We start from the raw sequence: 27,054 nt of genomic DNA, 5'->3' as shown, positions 1-27,054 counted from the left end.
ATGTCCAATAACTAGCTTTATAATCATCTTATTACAAACAATATCAGACAATATAAGTCTTCATGTAAGAATCACAATTACTTTTAGATTGAAGTATTTTATACATTATAATCACTTTCACAATCACTCATGATACTTTCACAACTTGTTTATGTAACATTCTCATTTTGGATCAATATTATTGCTACACTAATCACGATCAATCTGAATACTTGATATCTCATATATCTATGACTCATAATACATGATCACCAATCCATTCACATGTTAGTTTCAATGTATTAATGTTGTTTGTATTGACAATAATACTAAACAAGGGAGTTTAAGAACATAATTTTAACAAAATTCCAGTAACTTTACTATGTTTTAATACACATGTAATAAATAAAATGCTACTTTTGGTCATATACATAATAAAGAATCATATAATTCATCAAGACCAATGAAAGTGACTAGATTGGTTAATTTATTATAAATTTTAGTTTTCTTCGAAGACAACTTATGGCATTGATTAATTTAAGAGGTGATTATTTTTCAAAATATATTTTTTCAACCAATGAGTATACTTTATTTTGTTGATACCTCATTAAATGTACATACTTCATGAGAAAATGAGTGTATACCATTAATAGACATTACAATTAATTACGAGTAAAAAGAAAATTTAACAATTAAATAATCATATGTTTTTTATAATTAAGACAAAAAAATGTTACATTTTGTTTTTAAAACAATATTACTAAGATCAAAGATAATAATGAAGAAAGTAAGATACAAATATAAAGCATAAAATGCTGACGTTTAAGGCTTACACCAACAATTGGCATAATCTAGAATGAACCAAAATATATTATATACTATCAATTACAAGTAAAGAATGTCTTTTTAAGTTTAATGATAAATCAAGATTTGATGGTATTTTTTAACGATTTTTCATGCCGATTTGAATTATTTGTGACACACTTTCATTAGAAAAACACATTGTTTGTTGTTATTTTTTTTAAGATGGGTGTTTAAGAGTTTCCAATAAAAGATTGAGACTGTGAATTGATGAAAGACAATTTTAGGAGATGTTTTAAGAGCATTAATGTCAGCATTCAGACTTTCAAATAAGGATTTGTGAAAATGCGGAACTGACTTAACTGAGCCTTTGCAAGGACAGCTTAAACCAGTTAATCAGAAGAGACAAATTGCATAAATTGTATGTGGGTGCTAATCTCGTACACGTGTGCTAATTTTGGTCCATGTTCTAACTTTGTATGCATGCGATAATTTTGTATTGTTGTAATTTTGTGCACTTAAGTAGAAAAATTATGTTTGTCCTCAGTATCTTTTGCTTTGTGTGTACAATTCTTGACTCTGATTGACCTTCCATAGTCTAATACCTCATTTGAATTGGGAAGGACGTGAGGAAGATTTTAAAGGCTTGTAATTGTAGTTTTTTTATTCTCTTATATCTGTCATGTATCAGAGGTTTTTTTTTACTTATTTGTGTGCTTATGATGGGCTAAACCCCTCTGCAAATGAACTCCAATTTTACATAATTGAAATCACCTTTATTTAGTCAATTAGGTCTTGTTGTACTTAATTTCTCATGAGAATTGACTAATCCATGTTTTTGTTATTTGTGTGTTTGTGATTAGCTTCATATGAATAATAGAGAATTATAGAACAACTCCATACTTTACAATGACGATTGGCCAAACACATTTCAGATAATTATAATTATCATTTTTATGCGTTTATGCTTTATCATAATTTATTTTTTAAATAACCAAAATAGAACTAAATTAAGAGAAAACTGATGGAAGTGTTTGACCAAAACCTTCTAAAAACACTGAGAGAAGTATGTAATTGGTAAACACTATAATTCAATTAATGTATAGAATTCAATTGCAAGATTTAATCATAGTCCTATACATTTTTATTCGATAAGTTCATTGAAGTGTCTTTGATTGCTCTACAGTACTATTTTCTACAAAGTAGTTGAACTTAAATCTTTTAATCAAAAGATAAAAACTCCCAAAATTATTTAGTTGATTCAAATTGAATTATTTAGGAACACAACTAGACTTTAGGATATGATATCCAAACTTTCAAGTCCACGATACTACTGTGTAGGATATACTTAACCTTATGCAAACACTTTTATGATAACTAGAATTCATGATCATTAGAAGAGTAGAAACAACATTATATGTCCATAATTTGGAACTCATCAAACTTCTTTAGCTTTCTATCATGTATATTTGTATTCACAATGTATTTTTAAAATTAAAATATTTGGTAATCTTAAAGATTGATACAGCAACATGGAGATTTTGGCCAAATTAGCTAGTTTAGTCACATGTTCATAACATTATCATGCAATGCATTTCAAGTCTTGCAGTAGCTAAAAATTAATAAGACATTCATTGTCTAGAAATGAGTGCTTAAAAAATAGGTTTAGACATGATAATAAAAACTAAATTCATGAGTACTGGTTCAATTTTGTCTCAATTTTAACGAAAAAATCTCACTTTGAAGTCGAAGTCAAATTTTTTGACTTGCGGAAATGAGATTGATTTCAAGTTTGGGCATGTCACTCCCTACAATATTTTTATAATTATTTATAATATAGTTATATATTTATATACAATTCTATTATTATATATATTATATGTAATTGTTAATTATATAATTATGTAATTTTTTCATATTTTATAGTTTAAATTATTAAAATATAGAATAATTATTTTATGATAGTTAAATAAATAATATTATAGTTATATTACTAATTATAACAAAATTAAAATTACACTTTTGGTAGAAAAGCTCTATACCTTGCGCCTATTAGTAAGCTAGGATACTACTTGTGTACATTCGACGACGAAGAATAGGGACGACCGGTCGAGTGTTATTTTGCCATAGCTTGGAGAGGGGGGTGGGAGTAATAAATAATGATAATTTTTACCCCAAAAATATTACACCAAATAAAATAAACAGTAGTACGTTTGAGAGAGAGACTTCACTTTCTGCTTTGCTTTCGACAATTCCAAAGTCTCCAACTCAACCCAGCTGCCTACAGCCGCTACAACTAAAAAAGCCCTTTGCTTTCTCTTGCATTGCTCTTTTCAACTCGTCACATTGGCTCATTTATCACCCATCAGGTAACCCCCACCTTCCTTTTCTCGCTTTTATGTCCTCTACTTGTTCAATTATTGCACTTTCCTGCCAAAATGTTTGTGGGGGGTTTTAGTGGGAAATGTAGATTTATTCACTACCCATAAGAATGTTGCTGGGTTTTTCTTGATCGGTGGAATATGAGCTAAAGTTTTGTTCTTTACACGGATTCGAGGTGCATTGTGCTGCACTGTGTACTGGACCTAGCTTTATTGTTGTGGTTTAGTTACTCTTTATGTGTCAATTTTCAGTTCACGCTGCTTGGTGAAAAAAAAAGAATTTTACAATGAATTTAACTGAATAATCATCTGGACATCCTCAATTGTCTAAACTCTAACTGTTAATCAAACTGTTGGTAACTGGACCTCCCTGTTTCTCTATGCCACGTTTAACGTCAAAGTATTGGATCTGAAAAATAAGAAATCAGTAAAGTCTAATCTATTATAGTGTTTTTAAGGTATTGATTGATGCTAGTTTCCTTATGTAGATTTAGGGTCCCTTCTGCCATACTGCGCACATTGAAGATGACAACAACATCATTTTCTGGCTTGCAATTTGCAATGTCAAGATCATGCATTCCTTCATCACAAAAGATTGCAGATGCAGGGGCTGTGGTTCTTGGCGGCAAGTCCAAGATTGGGTCGTGGAATAAACTTGCAAGTGCATGTCATATTGCATCAGTGCAACCTTTTGGGCGGGGCTTCACTTCATCGTCCATAAAATCTGTCAAAAGTGTCACAAAGGCTATGACTGAGTCCAGTGCACAAAGTGCAGTCTCAGGATTGCCAATTAATCTGAAAGGTATTGTTCATTTTCTCTCCTGCTCCTTGTTGTTAATATCACTTTTTTATTTGCACATGTCTCATTGATGTCTAACTACAGTTTAGGAGAAGTGTTAAATTTCTGACACACTTACCTTCTCATTCCCTATTTACTACTTCAATTATTTCAAAGTATACTGAGCCCTGAATTGGTATACAAGTCAACATGAAGAATCAAACATGTTTCCTCTCAGCCACTGGAGAGATTGTGCTCACTTGGCTGTAAAAAACTATTGAATGTTGGCCATTGCAACCAAGGCCAGTTTATATAATAGTTCAATGCTTTAATACATGAATAACAAGCTAATATTCAGATTTATCTGTTTTTTGTTGATAATTTCAGCAAAACTAAGTGACTCTTGTTATTGAATTTTGTAATTTGATTGGTTATCTTTTCATAGATATGGATTTTGCTATGATAGAGTATGAGAACAAATATCGCTTTACTGAAAATAGCAATATATGTAGGTAAAAGGGCTTTTATTGCTGGTGTTGCTGATGACAATGGATATGGATGGGCAATTGCAAAATCTCTTGCTGCAGCCGGAGCTGAAATTCTTGTTGGCACATGGGTACCTGTAAGTTATTTGTTTATTTTGGATAAAAAATGGGTACCTATCAGTTGATATACAAATTCACGAGGTTCTGTCTGCTGACTTTTGGAACAACACCTCCCCCCTCCAGTGCATATGTTTTCCAGTCCTTTTACGGTGATACATTTACTAACTGTGAACTATTTCTATAGGCTCTGAATATTTTTGAGTCCAGCCTACGGCGTGGAAAGTTTGACGAATCACGCGTGTATGACGTTAAATACTGTTACTGATTTTGTTTGTTAGACTATGTGATGCTATTGCTAATAAGAAACTATATTTTCCAGATTACCAGATGGTTCGCTGATGGAGATTACCAAAGTTTATCCATTGGATGCAGTTTTTGACAATCTTGATGATGTGCCAGAAGATGTAAATCCGAGATGCCTAGTTTCTTTTTGCATGTCAGAATTTATATCCTCATGCTGATTCTTTTTTTCTTTTGAACAATTGTATAGATAAAAGCAAACAAGCGCTATGCCGGTTCATCTAAATGGACAGTTCAGGTATATATACTAAATTTTACATGGTTAAAATGATATTTTGGTTGCTATCTTGGATAAAAATGCTGAATAATATACTTGTGGTAAAAAGCTGGAATTTAGTGCTGAAAATTATGATTGGTTATTTTTCTGCTTAAGATTGATTTCAGTAGATTTTTGTAGCCTTGACTTTAGTGAGATCAAGGAACTAGTCTGGTCTGTTGTCACATGCTGTAGTGTGTTTGACATCTATAGTCTTGTAGACACTTTCCGTGTTTTCATTTATATGAAGCAAGCCCTGAATTGGAAGTTATTTTAATTTACTCTTACATTTGTCTTTACTCTTTTGTTTATATATATTGTATAAATTGTATTTCAAAGCTAAAGCTTAACAAGTTTGATATAAGATTATTACTTTTTAAGTTTTAACTAATTTGTTTCATGCCATGTTGGGCTTTATGTATGAATAGCAGTTATGGCAATCATGTGGCCCTTTATTTTTTGAGTAAGAATTTTAATAAGCCATTCAACTAAAATTCTTACTTTATATGTTGGTATTACCAAATATGTCTAAGCTGGGGGTATTTCTGCCCCTTCTTTACCGTTTTTCCTGACAAAGCCTGAAGCTACATTACTTTTAGATTCTCCAGTAAGGGAGATGATTCTGTACTTGTAAGTATCTTTTCATTTGGCTAGTTAAGCATATGGTATTTCTTTTGCTGGGAGTTGAAGAACCCTAGCATTCTAATGAAGTATTAAGCCTAGTGGTGCTTATGAATAGTCATATGAACTGTGTCCCATGCTGTCCTGTCTTCTGCCTGCCTGAATTAGTTAGCTTTGTTATATCTTTTGTTCATTGCTTTACTTTTCAGGAAGTTGCTGAATCTGTTAAAGAAGACTTTGGCAGCATAGATATCCTTGTGCACTCACTTGCCAATGGACCAGAGGTACAATAAATTCATTAATAAGCATTGAAGTTCTTTTATGAATTTGGTATATGACTTTAATAAAAAGTAAACTCTGATATAGGTGACCAAACCATTGTTGGAGACATCTCGGAAAGGATATCTTGCTGCAATATCTGCATCTAGTTACTCCTATGTTTCTTTACTCAAGCATTTTCTTCCAATCTTGAACCCAGGCATGTCTCTTATCTTATTAAAGGGCTTCCATTATATCACTTCATACTTCCGCATATCATTTTATCTTTTACTTTTATGATTTGTTTTTAGGTGGATCTTCAATCTCTCTGACATACATTGCTTCAGAAAGGATCATTCCTGGGTATTTTGGTTATGCCATAGAAAGTCCTTATAATTCTATGTTTCATAAATTTAGACTGACAATATTCATGATCTAAATAATGATACAGATATGGTGGTGGTATGAGTTCTGCCAAAGCTGCACTGGAGAGTGATACACGAGTAAGCTTCAACTCCCCCCCCCCCCCGCTGACATAGATGTGTTTCATTTTTACTTCTCTCTCTTTTAAATTACATCATATTTCATGCTATTTCAGGTTCTTGCTTTCGAAGCAGGAAGAAAGCGCAAAATTAGAGTCAATACTATATCTGCTGGTACTGGTGACCTCTCTCTTTTCCAAATTAATAAATTTCTGTTTTCCTTGTCTTGCTATGATTTCTTAATGTGGAAGACATGGTGGCGGGGGCAAATGTTTGTCTTGCTTTGTCTGTGACATTTTGCACAAAATGGGCGTGGTCTGAAAAGTATAATCTTTTTAGCCATGGAGGTGCAAGATTCAATCGATTACCCTGGATATCTTGAATTCTTTAAACCAATGCTAGGACCATCAGTTTTGTCAAGTATTAGTAATTAGTTGTTCATTTGGGCTCCTATATTTGGAGTTTGTTTGAATTTTCACACAATCATCTTACTGTCTATGTTATATCAAATGCTGGCTCTATGCCAACTGCATCCTTGACTGCCCCAAAATGATACCAAATGATTGAATGACATTTTATTATGTTATATCAATACTGTTGTGTACAATTAGCATGAATTAAGTCTTCCCTACAGTGGAATGAAGTGACACCTTATAGTTCCATTTAGATTATGAGTTTTTGTGCTATTTCATAGTTCTCTCCCCTACTGATTATAATTCCATCTTTGTGAAGTTAACAATTTTCCTTCAATGTCTGTTGTTCGCATGTTTGTGATTTAATTCTTTTGATTAATGTGTTGACACAATGTATTTTCACCCTAGGTCCACTGAGAAGTCGGGCTGCAAAGGCTATTGGATTCATTGATATGATGATCGATTACTCATCAGCCAATGCACCTCTACAGAAAGAACTATCAGCAGGTAACATTTTCATCAGAATTATTACTTGTAATGTACACGTTCCATTTTCAATCTGTGATTATTTGCACAACTGAGTTGAAATTTTGTCGTGCAGAGGAGGTGGGCAACACAGCTGCCTTCTTAGCATCACCTTTGGCATCTGCTATCACTGGTACTGTTCTATACGTTGACAATGGTCTGAATGCTATGGGTGTTGGAGTTGACAGTCCAATATTTAAAGATCTTGACATTCCCAAGGACCAGCATTAAGTGGAAGCTACCCCACAAAAGCTAGTGTCACCAGAATTAGCATAGCAATGGCAATATTTTTGTTTCACTGTAGCTAGCCATCTTCAAGTTCTGCGACTCCTACCTTCTTCCCAACAAGATAGTGCAGGATCCACTTTGAGCATTTACTTTGCTTTTTGTAGGCTATTTTTCAGAGTTTTCCCTCAGACTTTTGAACATTTCTTTTTTGCAATGTACTCAGAAGTGCAGGCCACATGATTATGAATGTAAGAGGATCTTTACATTGATCAATGCTTATTTGAGATGTTTCGTAATAAAACTGTATTTCCGTGTGTCCTCTATCCTGTGGTAAGAACCTTGTGAGTTGTGACATAGCAATTGCTCGTCCCCCCGTCCCTTTCTCCATTTCCAATCACCCTTGCATATGAGCTTGCTACTGCAAACTTGCTAAGCATGAATATTATCGTAGAAGTGTTGTGTAATTAAGTTATGGTGGTAGATTGTTTGAACTCTGCAGTTCTTGTGGTTGGAAGTGTCATTGTCTGCTGAAAATAAAACATTGTAACGTAACAAGCTCCTGAATAACTTTCAACTCGTGTGTGTATTTCTTTCCCAGATTCTCTTGTTAGTCGTTATGAAAACTACATTGTCGGGGTTCCTCGTTGGAAACCTTTTCCCTGGCAATGAAGATATATTATATACATTTTCATAAGATTTTAATTTCACAAATGACCTTTACATATGTTAGATTGTTTGTAGGATCAAATAGGGAACTTCGAGAAACTGATTACAATTGTGGACAAGAAAGGTATGGATGGACTGGGTTGACAAATTGATATGGCAAAATTACAATCATGGAGCGACGTAAGTTTAACTGTCAAACATATTTCACGTGCGTGTTGAAAAAAGTGTGCCTTTTGTGAATGTGGCCTCTACAAAATGATCGATCAATGTAAGCTTTTAATCGAGACTGTAGCCTGGGGTCCGCCTTGAACATATACAAATATACATTCGGAGCCAGGATTCAAGACCTTGTTCCATTGGGGAAGTTCATAGGTGTCCTTTTCTTCTGTTGGCGAGAGTCCCCATAAAGAGCCTGAGAGATCCTTAATCACCAACTTAAGATCTGAGATTGGCTTCGAAGAAGTGTTCTTGATTATCACCCTGTGATGGTAATAAGTTGCTCCTCCAACAGTCCATGAGCTACTTATTGAGTGAAGGAATTCAACTGGGGCACCTGCAACACAACCTTACCATTCTTCAGCCACTGCTTGCAAAAAATAATTTCGAAAGCAACGATGGTTAGATTTAGATATTACCTTCTGATTCTGATGATGTCTTGGACATTGTTGTTTTCCCTGGATTTGTACCTGTCAAGCCAATAGATGTTTGTTAGTTAGTAGTGCAAAGGCTGCATGAGCAGGAATTTTCTAAATTACAACAAGGTTTAGACTCTTTTTTCGACTTTGTCCTATTTTATTTTACTATATGCATGTTTGGAAATCCGTTGGAAATAATGTCCAATTATTCTACAAAATGTGAAACCAATAACTATTAGCTGCTGAGTAAATGTGAAAAATCATATCTAGGACTTACTTGGTGTTTTTTGCTGGGGCACTGGTGATTCATTATGGTTGTAACCTGTGTGACAAGAGAAAAAATATGATTGATGAGGCTTCATAGTGGAAGAGGAAGACAACAAAGCAGATTAACTTAGGATGGTGGTTATCCCTCACCTTCACCTATATTACCATACAAACTTTGCAGTTTAGCGAAGATGCCTACAAGAGGAGCAGAACCTGAAATTGTAGGCTCAGTTTGTTCATAATTGGATCTTTCATCAGAGAAGTCATCATTTTTATCTGGACCGCCCACGAGGCCACCACAGATGACATTAGGATTTGGCTCAGCACGGTTATACCACATCTCAAATCCTTGGGTGCAGCCAACGTCATAGTGAAGAGCAAAGACTGAAGCAATGGAAGCGCCTCTGTGGTGAACATGAAGAGGATATTTTGCTCCATATCCAACCAAGTAGCTCACATCCGCAGGGTTTTTACCAAGGATATAGTCAGCCTGTGTCAATCAAAATTCACAGATTTAGTTTACTAATGAAATTAAATCTCACATTAAACCACGACTGACAAAACACAGATGCATTTCCTTGTATGTGTTTACGTGCAATACCAATGTAAAATTCTAATTTTGACTAGAGAACAACACCAAAAACACTTGAATAATTGTATCCAAGTTTTGTCCAACCATGACACATGATTGACTAGGGAAAAAAAGTCAGATTCCAATAGATACCTGTGACTTAACAAAATTGAGGAGCTCCTGAGGCTGAGTTTGTCCATCTGGACAGTTGAGCTGTGATTTTGTTGCTGAGAGGTAATTAGAGTAGACAGCTAAAAGGAATGCAGCAGAAGAAACATATTGCATGTTGTTCCATTCACGCACGTATAGTAAGCCGCCTGGTCAGCAGAAATATAATGAGATTGATTATATTTTTCCATCAATGTTTTTTTTTTTAAATCCATTTAAGAATGAGATAAAGTTGTTAAGTTAATGTTCTACATTACTAGCATTTAACCTGGTGTTTTTTGGACATTGTAATCATCATTCTTTTGCAAGCAAGCACAGGTAAAATATTCTGCCTTGGCCTGGTATTGCTTTAGTGTAGCAGAGTAAGCACCAGCCTTTCCTTCTAGTAACACCTGCAAATTGAGTTGGAACCATTTATTGCATGATTCTTTGGTATGAGGAGACGCAGTAACAGCACATTTTGATTTCCATATACACAAAAAAAATCATGGATTCACAATGACAACAAAGAAAGTCCTTTCTCATCTGGGGTCTGGTACGTGGATCAAATGATGATAGCTATATGGTTTTGTCATGAACAAAATTTTAATAAATATCTCTAAACATAGCTATTATACTTTCAGAACATGAAATGGATTTAAATTAAGTTGCCATAAATAATTTACCTTTGATAGAAGGATCTGCACACCAGCATATTTGTTGTCCCAAGAGAACTCTTTTACAGCCCAGCCAGTTCCTCCCATATACACAGCATTGTCCACTACATACTTTATGTAGTATTCATTGCCGGTTGCTAGGTGCAGCCAAGTGGCAGCCCACAACAATTCATCCTACACCGGCGGAGCAACTGAGTTAGACCTGATTGGATACTAATGGAAGTAAAGGCAGAATGGAGAGCAATGTATACTCACCGAGTAACCGGAAGAAGTATAGAATTGCTGAGCACTTGATATGGAGTTATCATAGAGACCTCTGAACCTATCTGCGAATGTGAAGAGCTGCAACAGATAAAACAACACCAATAACAAGTTAACTATATGGTTACTTAACATTCATCAATCAGATAAACTGAATACTACCATGTTGTGTTTTTGAGATTTGTAGTCCTCATTTTAAAATATTTCACTCAAATTCAATTTCCCTTTCAATATTGTCATTTATTATTCCTTTCAAGTGCTATGAATGTGAGTGCTCACCTGTTTTGCATGAACTAGGAGGAGATTAGAGTAAGAAGAGTTGTAGGGCCTGAAAGCTATAGCTGCAGCAGCCAATGCAGCTGCAGTTTCACCTGCCAGATCTGAGCCAGGGTGTTGTTCATCAATTTTGTAGGCACCTCTTGAAGTTGTCATGTCTTCAGCACGCTCCCAGCAGTAATGATCAGAAACTCCATCTCCCACCTGAATTTCTCATAGCAAAGAAATATCTTACATTACCGTAAGCATGCTTAACATTCAATACCAGAGTAATAATACTTTTGAAGGTTTTGTTAGGATAACCTTTTCAATTATAAATCAGACTTCTTTCGGAAGTTAAAATCAACATACACACTTCCATTTTTGAAGAAGTGAGAAAACTTTTATAAAAATTGATGTGTATAAATTAGTTTTAACTTCTGGGGGAAGTTTAGTTCATTTTATCTTTTTTTTCCCTAGTATATATATACTTATCAAAAAGTTTATTGATTTCCTCTCATGAAAGTAGTTTGTCAAACCAAATGATACATATAGATTTGAATTAGAATAATAATGATATATAATGGCAATGCTGTCAAATAATAATGAAGAACTTAATATGGTCTTAATTAGGAAACTTGTGTATAGAACTATATATAATAATTAACTTAAGCAGATGAAAATTGGTGGCCGACCTAAAGAACTCAATCATCCCTGTCTGTTGCACTTGCTTACCTGTCCCCAAAGAACATTAGGCTGAGTGTGTGCTTTGATAAAGTAGTCAGTTCCCCATTTAATTGCCCATAATGCGTGTCCCATTTGGTTCAAGTCCGTGATTTCCTTGTTGAACTCAATGGCCCCCCATGCAAGCATTGTGACACTGTAGGCCATTGGCAACCCAAACTTCACATGATCTCCTGCATCATAGTACCCACCCACCAGGTCTACCTGCATCACATCACACAACAACAAAAATGAAAACACACAAACAAAATTAAGTGAAAATAATCTATTTAGCAAGAAAATCGTGTTTGATTTCTCTCATGTAGTATGTAAAATTATCTTGAGCCACCGGTAGTCACACACCACTAGTGAGATTAACTTCTGATCCTGTAGGTTGGGGGATACCCGTGGTCTCTAACCCAGAACCAAAATACACCCTAAGTTCTTGATTGGATAAACTTTTCTTTACCACTCATAAGAGAGAGAAATTAAGAAAAAAGTAAAATGAATTGAGCTTCTCTTTATATATATATATATATGCTAAAATCAACTTATGCATTTAATTTTGATAGAAGTTTTCTCTTCTAACTTCTCCAAAATTTGAGTCACATAGGTTGATTTTAGCTTGTGCCAGAAGGTAAATTCATTTTATATACCTTCTTTTTCTTCTCAACAAGTATTTACCAAGAAGTTTGTCCAAACATGACTTAACACCACAATTCATTGAATCTCTTGAAAATATTATCATGGGGACTCACTCTTTGTTGAAAACCATCTTGGAGACCAGAATCACCACGCCACTTGACTCGCTGCTGCAGTGGTAACTTACCAGACCTTTGTGCTTCAAAGAACATGAGACTCTTATCAAGGGCATCACCATAGTTGAAGCCAGAGGGTGCACTTCCCCCTAAGCGCAATACAAGAGCTATGAGAAGCATGCACAAAGAGATGTTCAGGTTCATGATAGTTAATTTGCAGCCTCAGGGAAATCAGAAAAAAATGTGACTATATAGTATAAAGTTATAACTAACGTTTCAACTTATGCATGCATTGCATTCTAAATTCTTATATATATATATATATATATATATATATATATATATATATATATATATATATATGGCAAGATCGAAGAAAGAGAGAAAGAAATGGTTTGGTGAATAGGTGGTAGCCATCACGTTCGGGTTGACATTGGACAAATGAGACATTCGAAAGTACGAAGAGGTTCTCACGTTTGAACGTGCCAACGTGTAATATATAATATATACATACTTGAGGGGCGGTGATACCGTGATGCACCTCTATGAGGCTCGAGATATGCCTCATCAGTTTGAACCGTCGATCGTGCATAATGTTTATTTGTCCTATTTTCTTTAGCCTCGTGTGCATTTGCTAAATACTAATACTTGAATTATAATATAATGGTGGCAAAATAGGTGCTGCTTTAGGTAATAATTTATAGGTAGTACATATATCCCTTTAAACACGTCTAACTTCTTGGCTTCTATCACATCTGGAGAGTTTAATTTCCTTAAATATATACAAAGTCTTTAAAATTGTCCGCCCAAAAATTGAAATTTGGATTAGTTGACATTGATTGAGAAGGCCTTGCCAAAAAAAAAAGAAGCTAGACTATAGAAGGGAAGGTTATACTGGTTTGGCATTGGTAAGAGATTGATTATAAGGTCTAATAATCACCAATGCAAAGAAATTTTCTTTTTATTCATATTTAGTTCTCATCAGCCAACATTATTCTCAATGAGTATTTTTTAAGTGAGCTGGGTTTTGCAAACTCATCTTAATCATTTGTCAAGATTGCTAAATTTGTATCCACAAAATTTTATTTAACTCAACATAAATATAAAAATAAATAAATAAATTTAAAATATATATTATGAATAATGTTAACTACTTTAAAAAAATTTACAAAAAAAAACTACTTTCAAAATGAAAAATCCCGTGACCCTATTCATAGACACGTGCACGTCTGAGCACTGAAAAGTAGTCTTAATGACAATTAACATCTCCTTTATTTTTTATGTGATTTTTTTTTATTTATCATATTTTTACCTCCAAACATTGAAAAATGTTGTACTATATCTTCACAAATTAATGTATGTCTGTTATGTCAAAAAAACAAATTAATGTATGGATCGCTTAGTGGCTGGCAGGTCTGAGCACTGAGCCCGGCTACTTTTAAAGTTTTTATGGCGACAGTTGTAACCGGTGACCGTTGTAAATGATTTACGATTTGTTGCTAATTAATTTTGACAGTTTACAAATCTAAATTAGGAATGTAATTTAGAATTTTAAATATTATTTCTTTCACAATTCATTTAGTCATGATTCCAAGATGAAAAAAATCACAATTTTTTTCTTTAGGTAACACAGATAAAAATACACTCTACATGCATGCCCGAACTATGAATCAGGATGTCTAGTCGATCAGTTGATTGATCATGATGTTTAAATTGTTGTTGTAAATGCATAAGTTATCATAAATTATTGGTACCTATCTTTATCTTTGATTTGATTCTTACGTAAAAAAGTTTCCTAACTTGATTTGATTGTCCAAATTGAAATACTGTATATAGGAGTAAATGTTTCATAAAAGATATTTCAATGTTGGTTAATAACATTTTTATTAGAGTAATGTTGGTTGTATTTCAGGTAAAAAAATCCGTGATGTTGAATTTGGTCAACCTTGTATGATATGGATTGGTCCAGCATAACCAAATTTAACACATGCAAATTATAACCAAAATTTCATGCGCAAGAACAAATAAATTAAGAGAAACAATGAAACTTACACTTTATTGATCAATGAAACAAAGACACTAATTACACTTAAATGAATTGATAAGTATATGCAACACTTATTAAATAATTTTAGGGAAACTTTAAACAACACAATGCCAATTGATATGTGTCCAAGAACTAAATTAGTTTATAGAGCTACATATCTTTCTTATCATTCCAGCTGATCCAGTTAATGGTTCAATATCTCCCATTTTTATCATAGCAGCAGCGAAGTCAGACTTAAAAGTTGTTGGATTTTTGCTGTACTCAGACACAATAGAATCTGTAGATCCTCCACTATATAGAACTTGATCTGATTGAAGAAGTCCCTTCTTTTGAATCAAATTCTTGAAGTAGTTGTTATCAAATGAATTGGGCGTCACCAAGTCCAGTGCTGCCAATTTCTTATTATTATCATTGTTATTGAGGGAAGGACAACCACGTCTACGAGTGCTAGCAAATCCTGCATCAATGTCACTTGCATTGTTGTATATCCTTCCACGAAATGTGAAGCATTGAGCTTGTCCAATTGTGTGGGCACCTGCAAGCATTAAGAAAACATATATAATTCCTTTAATAATTGTCCCACACTTAATTTATATATATATATATATATATATATAAGGCTTAAATATATTTCAGGTTTATAATAAATTATTTATTTTTATTTTAGATTTTTAATAAACTTTCTGGTTGCATTGAATATTTCACATATATTAAATTTTTTTATTTTGAATTTTTGTCATCAGTTAATTAATATATTAAAACATATTAAGCCTAAAAATTATAAGTATTAATTTTTGGTAGATACATATACAAGCAATATGAGTATATGATTAATTAATTAATTACCAGATAGAGTAACCATGTCTCTGGCAGTGAGTCCCTTGCTATTGAATCTAGAGATGAGAGTGTCAAGATCGTCTGTAAAAAGTGGAAGGTCACTAGAAGCTAAACTTTTGCTTGCGGTGGTAGAATCTCTTCGTCCAAGTTTCACAGTCCATGATGGACCACCCACCTGCTCATCAAGAATTAATAACAAAATGCATAATTAAGTCATTAAATATTACTACCATATATGCTTTTGCATGTTATTAAGTTAAGGAAAAAAGCATCAAATAAATATAGCAAGTTTTTTTTTTTGACTTAAACTTACAGCAAATGATGCATCTCGTGCTGCTACTGCCATAATGTCAGCACATGACACCACTCCGGAACATACTTTCTCCACCTCAGTTTTTGCTTGATCGATGACATTAAATCCTCTTACTGAGTTAACATTCTGAAGCGCAGTCTTTTCGCTCTCGATAGAGGTGCTATCGTCAAGCAAAATTGATGCATCACAACCCTGCAATAATGCATACGAGTAGGATCCCCAGTTACTGTTTATGATTCTACTAACACAACACATGATCCAAATTAATTAAGATTAATCAAGTTAAGTGCATGCAATTAATAAATTAATTAATCATAACGTACGTATACCTGAACAAAACAATCGTGAAAATGAAGGCGTATGAGAGAAGCAGCCATGCGGCGTTCCTTAGAAACTGCTCTACGAATCACAGTTCTGATTGTGCTAAGTGCATCGGGGCATGTATTGTCATAAAATGTTGATGACAATTTTGCATCACATATTGTGCCTAGCAACACAAGTATGAATATTACAAAACTTGTGATACTTAAAGTTCTATACGCCATAAATATATATCACTTTTGTTCGAAGCTTAAATTGCAATGAATTGAATATATTTAACTTAAAAATGAAGAGAAGTAATGAAATAATGTTAATTTGATACAAGAAATAGAGAATGAAAGAAATGAAGATGATTGAAAAAAGAGCCTGGGTTGGTCCTCAATTTATAGTACACATTTGGTTGTGTGAGAAATTATCATAGTCAACTCAGAAAATAAAGCTGGCTTGGTATGGATTTGGAAAGGTGGCTGAGTCACTATTATCTTCTACAGCGCGTTTTTGCAATGAGTTGATGGCGCGGTCGGAGTTGACCAGCTACAAGCCAGTATGTATAAAGTTAAGCCACAATATATTGTTTAAAATTTAAATTAGTTCAATTTTATTTTTTTTGTGAAGTTTTTTTCCCCCATATATTGTTTGCATTTATTGAACTTGTAGGGAAGTTTGATGAATTGATGCCATTTCTTCCCTTTAGTTTCTTTCTGTATGTGTGAATCGTGAACAGTGAACACGCCTTGTTGCTCTAGCTACTTCATATATATGCTTTCCATGCATTGTTACTGATTAATATTCTAATTAGAAAGATTCGTTGAAAGAGACCTTGTCGGCTCCTCCTTGTCTTTATTATGTACTAATATATAATTTAACAAATTTGACCAAAACAAATTTGAAAGTCATCTAAACTTCATCTGAGGATAGTATCCCACGTGATAACGATAAGTTTGATTAATCATTTTCTGATATGGGCGAGGCGCCATACATCAACTAATCAAACTTTCTCCTTTTTTTTTTTAAAAAAAAAAAAAGAGAAGAAAATATCAATTTTTTCACAAAAAAATTATTTTAGGATTAATTTGAAGATATATTAACTTTTTTTTAGATAAAGATAATTAACTAATAATTAGACTTGTGATGCATATGAAAATAAGTTTAATTGTGATATACTATGTGAATGTAAATATTTTTATAATGTTAACTAATTATAATTATACACAATTTTTAAAGTAATTGTTACAAAACTCCATAAAAAATATAATATATATATATATATATATATATATATATATATATATATATATATATATATATATCATTCAATAATTTGATGATGTCAAATTTTGACACTATACCTACATACTAATTAAATTTCATGACAATTACACTATATATGTTAATAATTTTGATTCACAATTTTCACATTGTTTGAGTGTTTGCTCAATGCTTTTATTGGACATGTTTTGCAAATTTTTCGATAGGTCAAACTGAAGCTAAAAATTAAGTGCATATATAAGTTGCAAAGACGCCACATTTAATTAATCTTCAAAGAAATAAAAGTATTATAAGTTTTTATGATAAATAAATTAGAGAATAAACTTAAATATACTTTGTGGACAAATTAAGTTGAGTTTAGTAGAAGAGTTAGTCTTTTATAATGTAGTGTATAAGGTTTGAATTATTGTTGAAAAAAATGTACATATTTAATGTTAGACAATATGATTATATCTCAAATAGGATATATGTGTGAAAAAATAAATCAAATACTTTTTATTCCTGAAAATATATTTATATTTATTTTTAATCTTTATAATTAACAAAAACAGTATATTTTTAGTCTATCGCCAAAAACCTAAAAGCACATAATTTTTATAATTTAAAAATATTATATTTTTTCAAATTAAAAATAGATAATGTCTATTTGTTGAAAATGAAAAATGTTTTTGTCACCAACATGCTTGACCTCCATGTATGGATACAAGGGATATAGATTGTTGTGCATCTAAGGGTGATAAACGTAAAAATTTATACTAATGAATCACAGGTAATCACATAAATAAATATAATATTGTATTTTAATTCAAAATAAATTTGAATTTATAAATATTATCCTTACTTATTTATATGATGTTTAATCTTTTTATTATATGAGACTTTATTTCATATTATAGTATAATATTATCCAATCATAATTTTATTATTTATAGTAAAAATTGGTTGGTTTTTATAATAACTAAATTAATTAAAAAGTCATATTTATCATGATGAATTCTAATTATAGGGCATTTGGTTGTGTGAGAAATGTCATATATAGGCAACTCAAAAGGTGCATTAGGATAGGAAAGCTGCTGGGTGGGTCGCTATTATATGCGCTGCTGCAGCGTGTTCTTGCAATGAGGTGATGGCGCGGTCGGAGTTGACCAGGTAGCTATAGATTAGTTCAATTTTCCTTTGTGGAGGTTTTTTTTTAATTTATTAATTTTTGCATTTATTGAACTTGTAGAAAAGTTTGACGATCGATTTGATGCCATTTCTTTTTGTATACATTTGTGAATCGGTAGCCCGTACGGCTTTGTTTGCTTCAGTCTTCATATGCTTTCCATGCATTCTGTTATTATATGTGATCTCTTAATATTGTATCATTTGAAAGCTTCGCTGAAAAAGACCTTGTCTTTTGTTCTTCATATATATAATTTAACCAAACAGATTTGCAAAGTGTCTTTCTAAACTTCGTCGTCTTTGTGCTAGCTTCAAGACAGTGTTCAACGTGATAGCTTTTTTTTTCTTTTGCAGTGCAAATAAACAAAGAAACGCCCCCTCTAGTCTTTGCAGAATTGCATTGCAAATTAAATAATCCCTCTTGTCTTCCATTAAGAAAATCTTACAGTGAAGAAAAGTTGAAACTTTTCTCATTGGGTAAGCATAATGCTGATGCTGAAAGTGATCACTACTTCAATTACAGAACAACCTAGCCAACTAAAAATCTTGTGAACATGATATGAGGTTATATAAAAGATATTTCATTACTGGTAGTTTCAGTATTGCTTGATCACCAAATTTACCCTTGGATTTATATGATAACCAATATCATGGTATGAGAATGAAAGACTAGGTTACAGCACATACAATCTTGGTACCAATGGAGTTGCTGACTTTTGGTTCCACCACTTCCCCTATGGCAAATATTCCACCACCACGAATATTGTCAAGGCAGTGTGAAAATATTTTTTTCACCTTTCCAGATGCAGCAAGCTGTGAAAGCACAGAAGAATTTGATTGCCCAAAACCAATTATTCCATCAAGGGCTTCTTCAGAAGATGAACTGAATGTCACAGATTGTACAGCACCACACCTGTCAGCAAGAGATTATCCAGAGAGATATAAACGGGGGAAAAGTTGAAAATGTAAGATTTTTCATTAACTCTATCAACCTACGAACCTATTAACCTAAATATTTCTAATTAAAAATAATACACTGAAACTTCCCACTTGAATGCAAAGTATATACATAACCAAAAACAGTTGACTCAAAAGAATGAAAATCCCATTCACAACCAAGATAATTCTCTCATATTGAACATTGACAGCAGGCATGATCCGCCTAAAAATTATCACGAGAAGTTAATAATAAATGATACAATCTGACTTGTAAAGCATTAGTAATTAGTAATAATAATTATTCTCACCCAAAAATGATGCTGCTATTTTGTGGTGCTGTACGAAGATTGCCATTGACATGGTTATAAGTAAGATAATCCTGGACATAGTATCCAGTAGAATTTCTACAAAAGAATTTAATACATTCTAGAATTCAATATGTAAATAAGCAGGTTTGGAAGTAGGGATAAATAGCTAAATATATTAACATAATAGGCTACAATTCTGTATTACCTTTTGAAAATTCATAATGGCCTCTTCATTCTTTCCAATAATATTCTTCTATATAGACTAGAGGCTAAACGGGCTAGTCCATGATTATTTATTAGCGCAACCCAACCTATATTATATTCAGACTATTAGATTTTATAGCACATTTTAATATTTCTAAAACAAATTAATTAAACGTACACCTCCAGCACATTACACATAATAGAAAAGTCAAAACCACCCCCTTTTGACTACACTGCCCCTGTTAATAAGTGGTTAATTTACCCGCGGTTCATCATTCCCCTAGAAGCGCGTCTGTGGCTAACGTCTTCCCAGAGTTATGATTACTTCATTAGATTCTTTGATGTAGTTAATTGGATTATTTTTGTGTAAGGATCGCATGGCGACAACTTGGGATTATGAGTCCAGAGCAGGCCATTAAGCAATATATCACTTTTCTATCAGAAAACAATCCTGATTGGATTGCAGAAAATCCTTATGTAAGTATATGTGGGTAACAATATATTTTGTTACTTACCCCTTTCTAAATAAAGATAAGATATATATTTTATTTGGTTTCTTCTTGGTTAGTTGGACTTATACTTAACGTGATGAACAAGAGAAGTTTTATCCTTTTTCGCAATTGTTCTGTCTATACTGGAAGGAAGCCCATACCTTCCCTAATTACCTTTAACCCCTCAAATTGTGGAGGAGAAATTATTTATTTATTTATTTATTAAATCTATCAGATAGAGCCCTTGAGGCTTTATATATTAACTATCAAGAGATGAAATTCTATGTTTCTTTTTATTACAGGATAATTCTAAGCCAGCTTTGGATACTTAACACATGATAATGGAGTTGGGTTTACTGTGTTTGGCATTCTCTCCTTACCTGCACAATGATACCTATCACTATAGATCAACGAATTGAAGAAACAAAATTCGCTTGTAAAATTATGATTATTGAATTGTAGTTATAGACTTGTAGTTATAATCAACGCTTTTGTGTACACATTTTTATTTGTTTATGATATTTTATTGTGCTAAAAGTTATATATTGAAATAATTTCTTTTATTATATGTAAATTGATATGCATGTTAATTTTAATTTAATATATTTTGTAATGCATATATAACTTTACTTCTTATGTTTCTTTGTTTATTATGATAATATAATAAATCAATATATTATATTTACAAATATATCTCTTGATGAAATTATTTGTTGTACATATTTTGTTTTTTTTACTAGAAGTGCACTACCTAATATCATTAATGATCAAAATGTAAATACAAGTAGGAATTGGATCAAAATCTCTAAGACTTGCTGTATTTTTTATCCTTGAAAAAAGCATGTAAAACTGTTGTAACGAAATGTTTTGAAAATAACATGATATATCCGTAAGAAATACTAGTTCGTTTCTTTTTATTTGTCATTTTAAAATTCTAAGCCGACATTAACTATAATTTTCTAACTTATTTCCTTGTAAAAAAAAGACAGAAAATAATAATATATGAAATATTAAAATAATAAATAATTAAAATGAAGGATACATAATAAGAATAACAAAAAAAATCAGTAGAAACAAGTAAATTAAATATTTTCTTAATTTACACTTAATGAAAAGAAATGAAACTAGCTAAGAAGTATATACTGCCGTTTATATTGTAATTAGCTACGTAATTAATAAAGACACAAAAGTTAATGTATATTATTTTAGCTGCAAAAACACACAATAAAAAAAAGGTTGTTAGAGATATGATTATATAGACAGGCCGGTGATATTTTATTCATGAAAGTCAATGGTAATGTGATGATTTCTTCTCTGATGATAATAATAACAGGTGGCACCGCACTTGTTTAATCGTGCTGAATATGGCGCCACATGCAGGAAATTAAGAACACAGAAATGATGATAATAATAACAAAGAATTGGCAACATTACACTTGGTCACGCTCAATTCATTTGATAATAACTACTTCAAGAATTTGATTTAAAGAAGGGTCGATATTTTCTTACTAATACTTCTCTTAAAATAGATATCACTCGTTTTAGGTTATATATATGACGTTGTACAAACTATAATAAAACAAATGAATAATGAAACACGCAATATGGATGCATGACCTGCTCATTTAAATAAAACACATCTACATGAGAAATATAAAAAGAATAAAACTCATCCTACTTTATGCCTTTATAGTTTATACTAGTCACTTAATCGTGCATAGGCACATCTCGTTTCACTATTTTTTTTATTAAAAAGTAAAATATTCTAAAAAGGATAAAAACTTATTTGTATTTTTTTCAAACTATTTTTTTTAATAAAATAGTGGGATCCTCTCCATTTTTATTATAAAAGTTAAGATCTTTTTCTCACGTGATGACGGTTACAACCTCGTCTCATATATTTTTCCTGTTATTCTCTTCCATCTTTACATTCAATAGTAAATTTTTGTTTGTTTTTGAAAATTCTCATTTTGTTTCTGGTTAAGCAACATGTCAATAACATAGAATGTCACAAAAAGAAATATTAAAATAGATCAAAAAATTATGAGGATTTTGATACTGTTTGTTTTTTAACAATAAAATTGTCATGTCATTTATTTTTTTATTGATTATTTTTTTTGTTTTTTTGAAATTAAGATTAGTTTAAAATTTTAATTAAATATAAATTTAAGTGATTATTATCCTTAAGAAAAATATTTTGTATTGGGGTTCATTTAAGTGATTGTTGCCCGTGTATACTTTCATTAAGTTATGATTTATTATTATCGGAAATATATTTTTGAAATAACATATACCATTTTGGAAATGTATATCCGAAATTATAAATTTTTGGAATAGATATATTTAATTTTGAATTCCAAGAAACAAAAATGATATAATGGATAATTAGGAGGTAAAAAGGGAATATCGTAGGTCACACAACCACACATGATTCCCTTTCCCCAAGAATTCACAATCTCTTATGTGTTCACCCTCAATGAGCAAGTGCAAGCGATTTGATGATTCCATAACGTTGACATTCAGTTCCCCAAACACAAATGCTTAAACAACCGCAGGGAACTTTCCACGAGCCTCGAAAACAGGATACCCTCCCTCGTTAACACAGTCAAACCATTCTGGAATCTCCCTTTTCAGCATCATATGACTTCTAATATGTTTATCTCTTTAAGCACCTGTGACACATCTCACAAAAAATTAAGAAACAAAATTATAATGATCCATTGTAAACTATATTTATGTTATGTTCTATATATTATAGATACTTTGCTATTTTTCTTTTCTTAATTAAGAATGAAATAAAATGGGATCAAGGAATGGAAATGAAATTGTGGAACTACACCGGAAAACATTTTTTAACGACTAAGATATTGATTTTATCTTTTAATAATTAAAGAATATTGATATCCCTCTTCCTGTTCCTCTTCCACACTTGGTTTATTGAAACCCAGGTATTTGAGAAATGGCTATATAGAGAGAGAGAGTGAGAGAGACCGATGACATTTAATATTTAATTTAAATTAAGACTAAAGAAGCTGGCTAGTCAATGATAATGTGATACTTTCTTCTCCGAGTCCTTTTCCTGAAATAGTTTATCAACGTAGTTGGCACGGCTTGTTTAAGCGTCTTGAATAGCCGCTTAGCAAGTCTTTGAACCATCTTGTAAAGTGGGAATTGCAACCTCCAAAATATTGCCACAGGAAAGAACACAGCACAGAAAAACAAAACGGAAGCCCATTGCTGCAGTTGATTCTCCAACCGAACGGTGAGCAAAACTGTTGCACTGAATGTCAGCATCGTGCATACCAATGAGAAGAATAGAGAGGCAAATCCTAAGCTCAGTTTTCGCGGCAGAGAGCTACGGAAATCCCACAACTCAAACGGAGATGTTAGGATCGAAAGGAACATTACTACCGAAGCCAGTGAGCTCACAAGTGCCACAACATCAGTGGCAGTGAAGAAGAGAAAAATTCGAGAACCGAGAAACACGGGTGTGCCATTATTCTGATCAGTGCCACCTGGGATGGTGTAGGCCGCAGCAAACACGACGGTGGCAACAAGGACAGCCACTGTGGAGCATGACTGAGCCGTTTCCTTTATCCACCCTTTTGCTTCTTTGTGCATTTCACGATGTTCCATTTCCAAAACATCCTCAGCTGTTAGCCCGTCTTTGTCACAGTGCATCAGGTAGTGAGGGGGAACAATGTTTCTCACTCGCTGCATACTCATACACGACAAATTAAATCATTGAGTTCTTTCCTTCAGTTTTGCATTCCATGCATAAAAAGATAAATGCTGTTGTAGTTAGTGATGGTTATATATAATTCAGATGAGTGCTAGCAACATATTATCTAATAAGAAATTATTGCACGGTTACATATTTTGATTTCTACCAATCTTTATACTATATATAATCTGATACTTTTAATTTATGAAAAAGAGTTAATAATGCACTTAATTAATTATGAGTTACTCAAAGATTGGTAAGGACTATGGTTCCTCACCATGTAATAACTTCTCGTGTTACTCAGAAATTATTACATGAAACTGTGATAATCTTTAACCATACAATAATTTCTCTTTTCTAATAGTACATCATCATTGGTTGATTATGTATTATGTAAAAATTGGTTGAGTTTATGGACACAGTTTCAAAGCATGCATATAATTTCTCTTTATGAAGGGTGACTAGGTGGGGTACGTAGGTGCTTACTTCATACCAACGCAATTCATCTTGTAGTTGGAATGCCACACCAGGTAGGTGTTGCTCTACATAAAACTCCATTCTCGAAATTTGGTGCAAGAGAGTACGACCTTCCGCAGTTATCCGAAATAGCAATGATTTAAATGCTGAATGTTTCTTCAACATGTTAAAGATTTTGAGCTGACGGTGCTTCACAGCCATGTGCAGAACGTTGTGCTCATCCTGGCTAACGTGACAAATGGCCTCGGGAAACTTGTCAATGATTTTCTCAACGATTTCGACGATTCCTGAGCCAGCTGCCATGAGAAGTGGCGTGTAGTTTTTAGAATGGGGAATACTTGTTGCGGTGGTTATAAGTTTGTAACTTCTAGAATGTGATATAGTCTTGTGCATCTCCTTCATGTGGTGAATGTGTTTTATCCTGTCTGATTTGGATGAAAGAACTGGCAATACAATTAAGGGTTGAAAGTTTTCATGAAAAGAAATCTGCCATGAAAAGTCCCTCTGCACTAAAAGCTCAGCCAGATGTTCTGCTAACTTATGCTGCTTCTTGCGTTGCCATATTCGTCCAATTCCATTGAACTCTGCACATGATCACGCATAAAATTGATAAAACAGAAACCAATGATTTTTTGAGAATGAGATAGTGACATAGTGTCTTACCCATGTTAAATCAGATAGCAGGACAACAAAATAAAATAAAGCATCTGTTAATAATTAAAGCTAGCTCTAAGTTGTAACCTTTAGCCAGAGTTCTCCAAATAGCATAGTTGATCCTTGAAAGAACTGCAAAATTTGTGAATTTTTGTCACGTGAGTAGTCACATAATTTTTGTGATTTGTACTTGCCATTAGGAATTTCATGTGTGCATGGTGTGAGTGTGTATTATTGTACTCATTTCCAGAGCAGGAATACCTGAACTGGGCAACTTGGCCTTGTCTTGTTGACCACTTTCTAAATCGCTCCTCTGTCCGAAATCAGCACTGCCATTCTCCTCCTCCTCCTCATCATCATCAATTTCATATCCTTCCTCAGGTAGCACTGTGTCAGCCAAAATTTCAATCTTTGAGCACCAAAGCATGTTGTATATATATGCCAATTACTCAGAGGGGGGTGCTGGCTTTTGATAAAAGCTGTTACAATTAACATAATAATATATATGAATGTAGAAAATGGTTAAGACAGAGATGTACAGTAATATATAAGATTCTTCACGGCTCCCATGGAAGTAGCTTGGCTCCGAAATACAAGCGGCATATTAGATAGAAGTTGAAGACACGTCATTCCATTCATATCCCTGTGTTGGGCTAGTTTTTCATCCATATTCAGCAACCAAATAGCAACATCTGTTCTACAAAAGACTTATTAATTCTTGATACAAGAAATATAAAGCACAAGATATCTCTTCTTATATATATATACACACAATATATGTTGTATATATAATACTGCCTCGGTCTTGATCTTATTTATAAGAAAGAAGTTATAGTATAAAATATACTAAACTTATTTCTTATAAATAGAAATAGAGATGGTATATGACACTCTATTCACTGCTAAGTGACAAAACATTTTATAAGGAATGAAAGGTATAAAAACTAAAAGACAGTGACGTGAAAGAAAAATAAAAATTAAACCTTTATTCTTATCATAGTTTATACTCAATTGGGATATATATAAAAGAGGAGTGAGACACGCACGTACCAAAAAATTGTCCAAGAATACTAGCGTGAAGAATGGAATGTTTGTCAAATCTAACAAAAAGCCTTGGAATGTCACCCTGAGCATGTTTGGCCATATACTTGAGCATCTTAAGCATGCCTAGTTTGGCAGCCCTGAAGAGAGGGGTTTCACCTGAGTCATTTATGATCTCCACAAGTGGCAACCCTTTCTTTTCTTCCGGTGCGTCCTCCGGCGGCGCCTCCTTCTCAAACTTGAACACAACGCCAGCCATCTCCACCCTAGTACAAAAGATGGTCTCATGGAGAAGGGTGTTGTTCACGCAATTCCCCATCCTCAGGGCATGCCACCTGTCCTTTGCAGGTAGCACTTCCAACAACTCATGGAGGAGCCATGGATTGTTGGAGCGAGTTGCAATGTGAATGGCAGTGTTTCCAAACAAGTCAAAAGGCTCCAGCAAACGCTTGGTGTCTTCCTCCAATATTCTCTTGAACAATCTCCAGTTTCCACTCCTTGCAGCTCTCTGTGCTCTTATTGTTGTCTCATCAAACATAGACATTTCTTCCCTCTCTTCCTCTTTCTCCATTCCAACAATGCACAGCTATGGCTAGAGTGTTGAATGTGTGTACTTTGTTTCATTTTGCATTAGTGCAAATTAAAGGGTTTATGTGTGTGCACTGATTCTCGATTAGT

General features: G+C 33.0%; 4 protein-coding genes across 5 annotated transcripts; 1 reads left to right on the top strand and 3 right to left on the bottom strand.

Moving 5' to 3' along the window:
- Positions 1 to 2,866: 2,866 nt before the first annotated feature.
- On the top strand, positions 2,867 to 7,928 carry LOC100785606 (enoyl-[acyl-carrier-protein] reductase [NADH], chloroplastic). The gene is made up of 13 exons (XM_003537728.4): positions 2,867 to 3,149; positions 3,650 to 3,963; positions 4,452 to 4,561; positions 4,729 to 4,784; positions 4,864 to 4,948; positions 5,035 to 5,082; positions 5,931 to 6,005; positions 6,088 to 6,199; positions 6,291 to 6,342; positions 6,431 to 6,482; positions 6,578 to 6,635; positions 7,283 to 7,381; positions 7,476 to 7,928. The coding sequence occupies exons 2-13, from the start codon at positions 3,687 to 3,689 to the stop codon at positions 7,628 to 7,630; spliced, it is 1,179 nt and encodes a 392-aa protein (XP_003537776.1). The 5' UTR covers positions 2,867 to 3,149; positions 3,650 to 3,686; the 3' UTR covers positions 7,631 to 7,928.
- Positions 7,622 to 12,896, bottom strand: LOC100812170 (endoglucanase 5). Of its 2 annotated transcripts, none has more exons than XM_006590741.4 (11): positions 12,588 to 12,896; positions 11,842 to 12,054; positions 11,131 to 11,331; positions 10,846 to 10,932; positions 10,600 to 10,764; positions 10,203 to 10,326; positions 9,920 to 10,083; positions 9,346 to 9,685; positions 9,206 to 9,250; positions 8,929 to 8,979; positions 7,622 to 8,846 (listed from the first exon to the last, which is right to left on the bottom strand). In XM_006590741.4, the coding sequence occupies exons 1-11, from the start codon at positions 12,789 to 12,791 to the stop codon at positions 8,557 to 8,559; spliced, it is 1,884 nt and encodes a 627-aa protein (XP_006590804.1). In that variant the 5' UTR covers positions 12,792 to 12,896; the 3' UTR covers positions 7,622 to 8,556. The 2 variants fall into 2 exon arrangements, with proteins under 2 accessions (XP_006590804.1, XP_040862600.1); XM_041006666.1 differs by lacking the exon at positions 12,588 to 12,896 and adding an exon at positions 12,193 to 12,501.
- Positions 12,897 to 14,612: 1,716 nt separating this feature from the next.
- Positions 14,613 to 16,460, bottom strand: LOC100811641 (lignin-forming anionic peroxidase). Its single transcript, XM_003538916.4, has 4 exons — positions 16,114 to 16,460; positions 15,785 to 15,976; positions 15,481 to 15,646; positions 14,613 to 15,169 (listed from the first exon to the last, which is right to left on the bottom strand). Exons 1-4 carry the CDS (start codon positions 16,327 to 16,329, stop codon positions 14,772 to 14,774), a joined length of 972 nt encoding a protein of 323 aa, XP_003538964.1. The 5' UTR covers positions 16,330 to 16,460; the 3' UTR covers positions 14,613 to 14,771.
- A 6,291-nt stretch (positions 16,461 to 22,751) lies between these two features.
- Positions 22,752 to 27,033, bottom strand: LOC100811106 (uncharacterized). The gene is made up of 6 exons (XM_014763941.3): positions 26,386 to 27,033; positions 25,875 to 26,027; positions 25,597 to 25,722; positions 25,423 to 25,467; positions 24,691 to 25,265; positions 22,752 to 24,194 (listed from the first exon to the last, which is right to left on the bottom strand). The coding sequence occupies exons 1-6, from the start codon at positions 26,945 to 26,947 to the stop codon at positions 23,517 to 23,519; spliced, it is 2,139 nt and encodes a 712-aa protein (XP_014619427.2). The 5' UTR covers positions 26,948 to 27,033; the 3' UTR covers positions 22,752 to 23,516.
- Positions 27,034 to 27,054: the final 21 nt, after the last annotated feature.

This window comes from Glycine max, chromosome 11 (genome assembly GCF_000004515.6).
Source record: "Glycine max cultivar Williams 82 chromosome 11, Glycine_max_v4.0, whole genome shotgun sequence".
NCBI lineage: Eukaryota > Viridiplantae > Streptophyta > Magnoliopsida > Fabales > Fabaceae > Glycine > Glycine max.
This window is presented reverse-complemented; position numbering and strand designations above follow the sequence as displayed.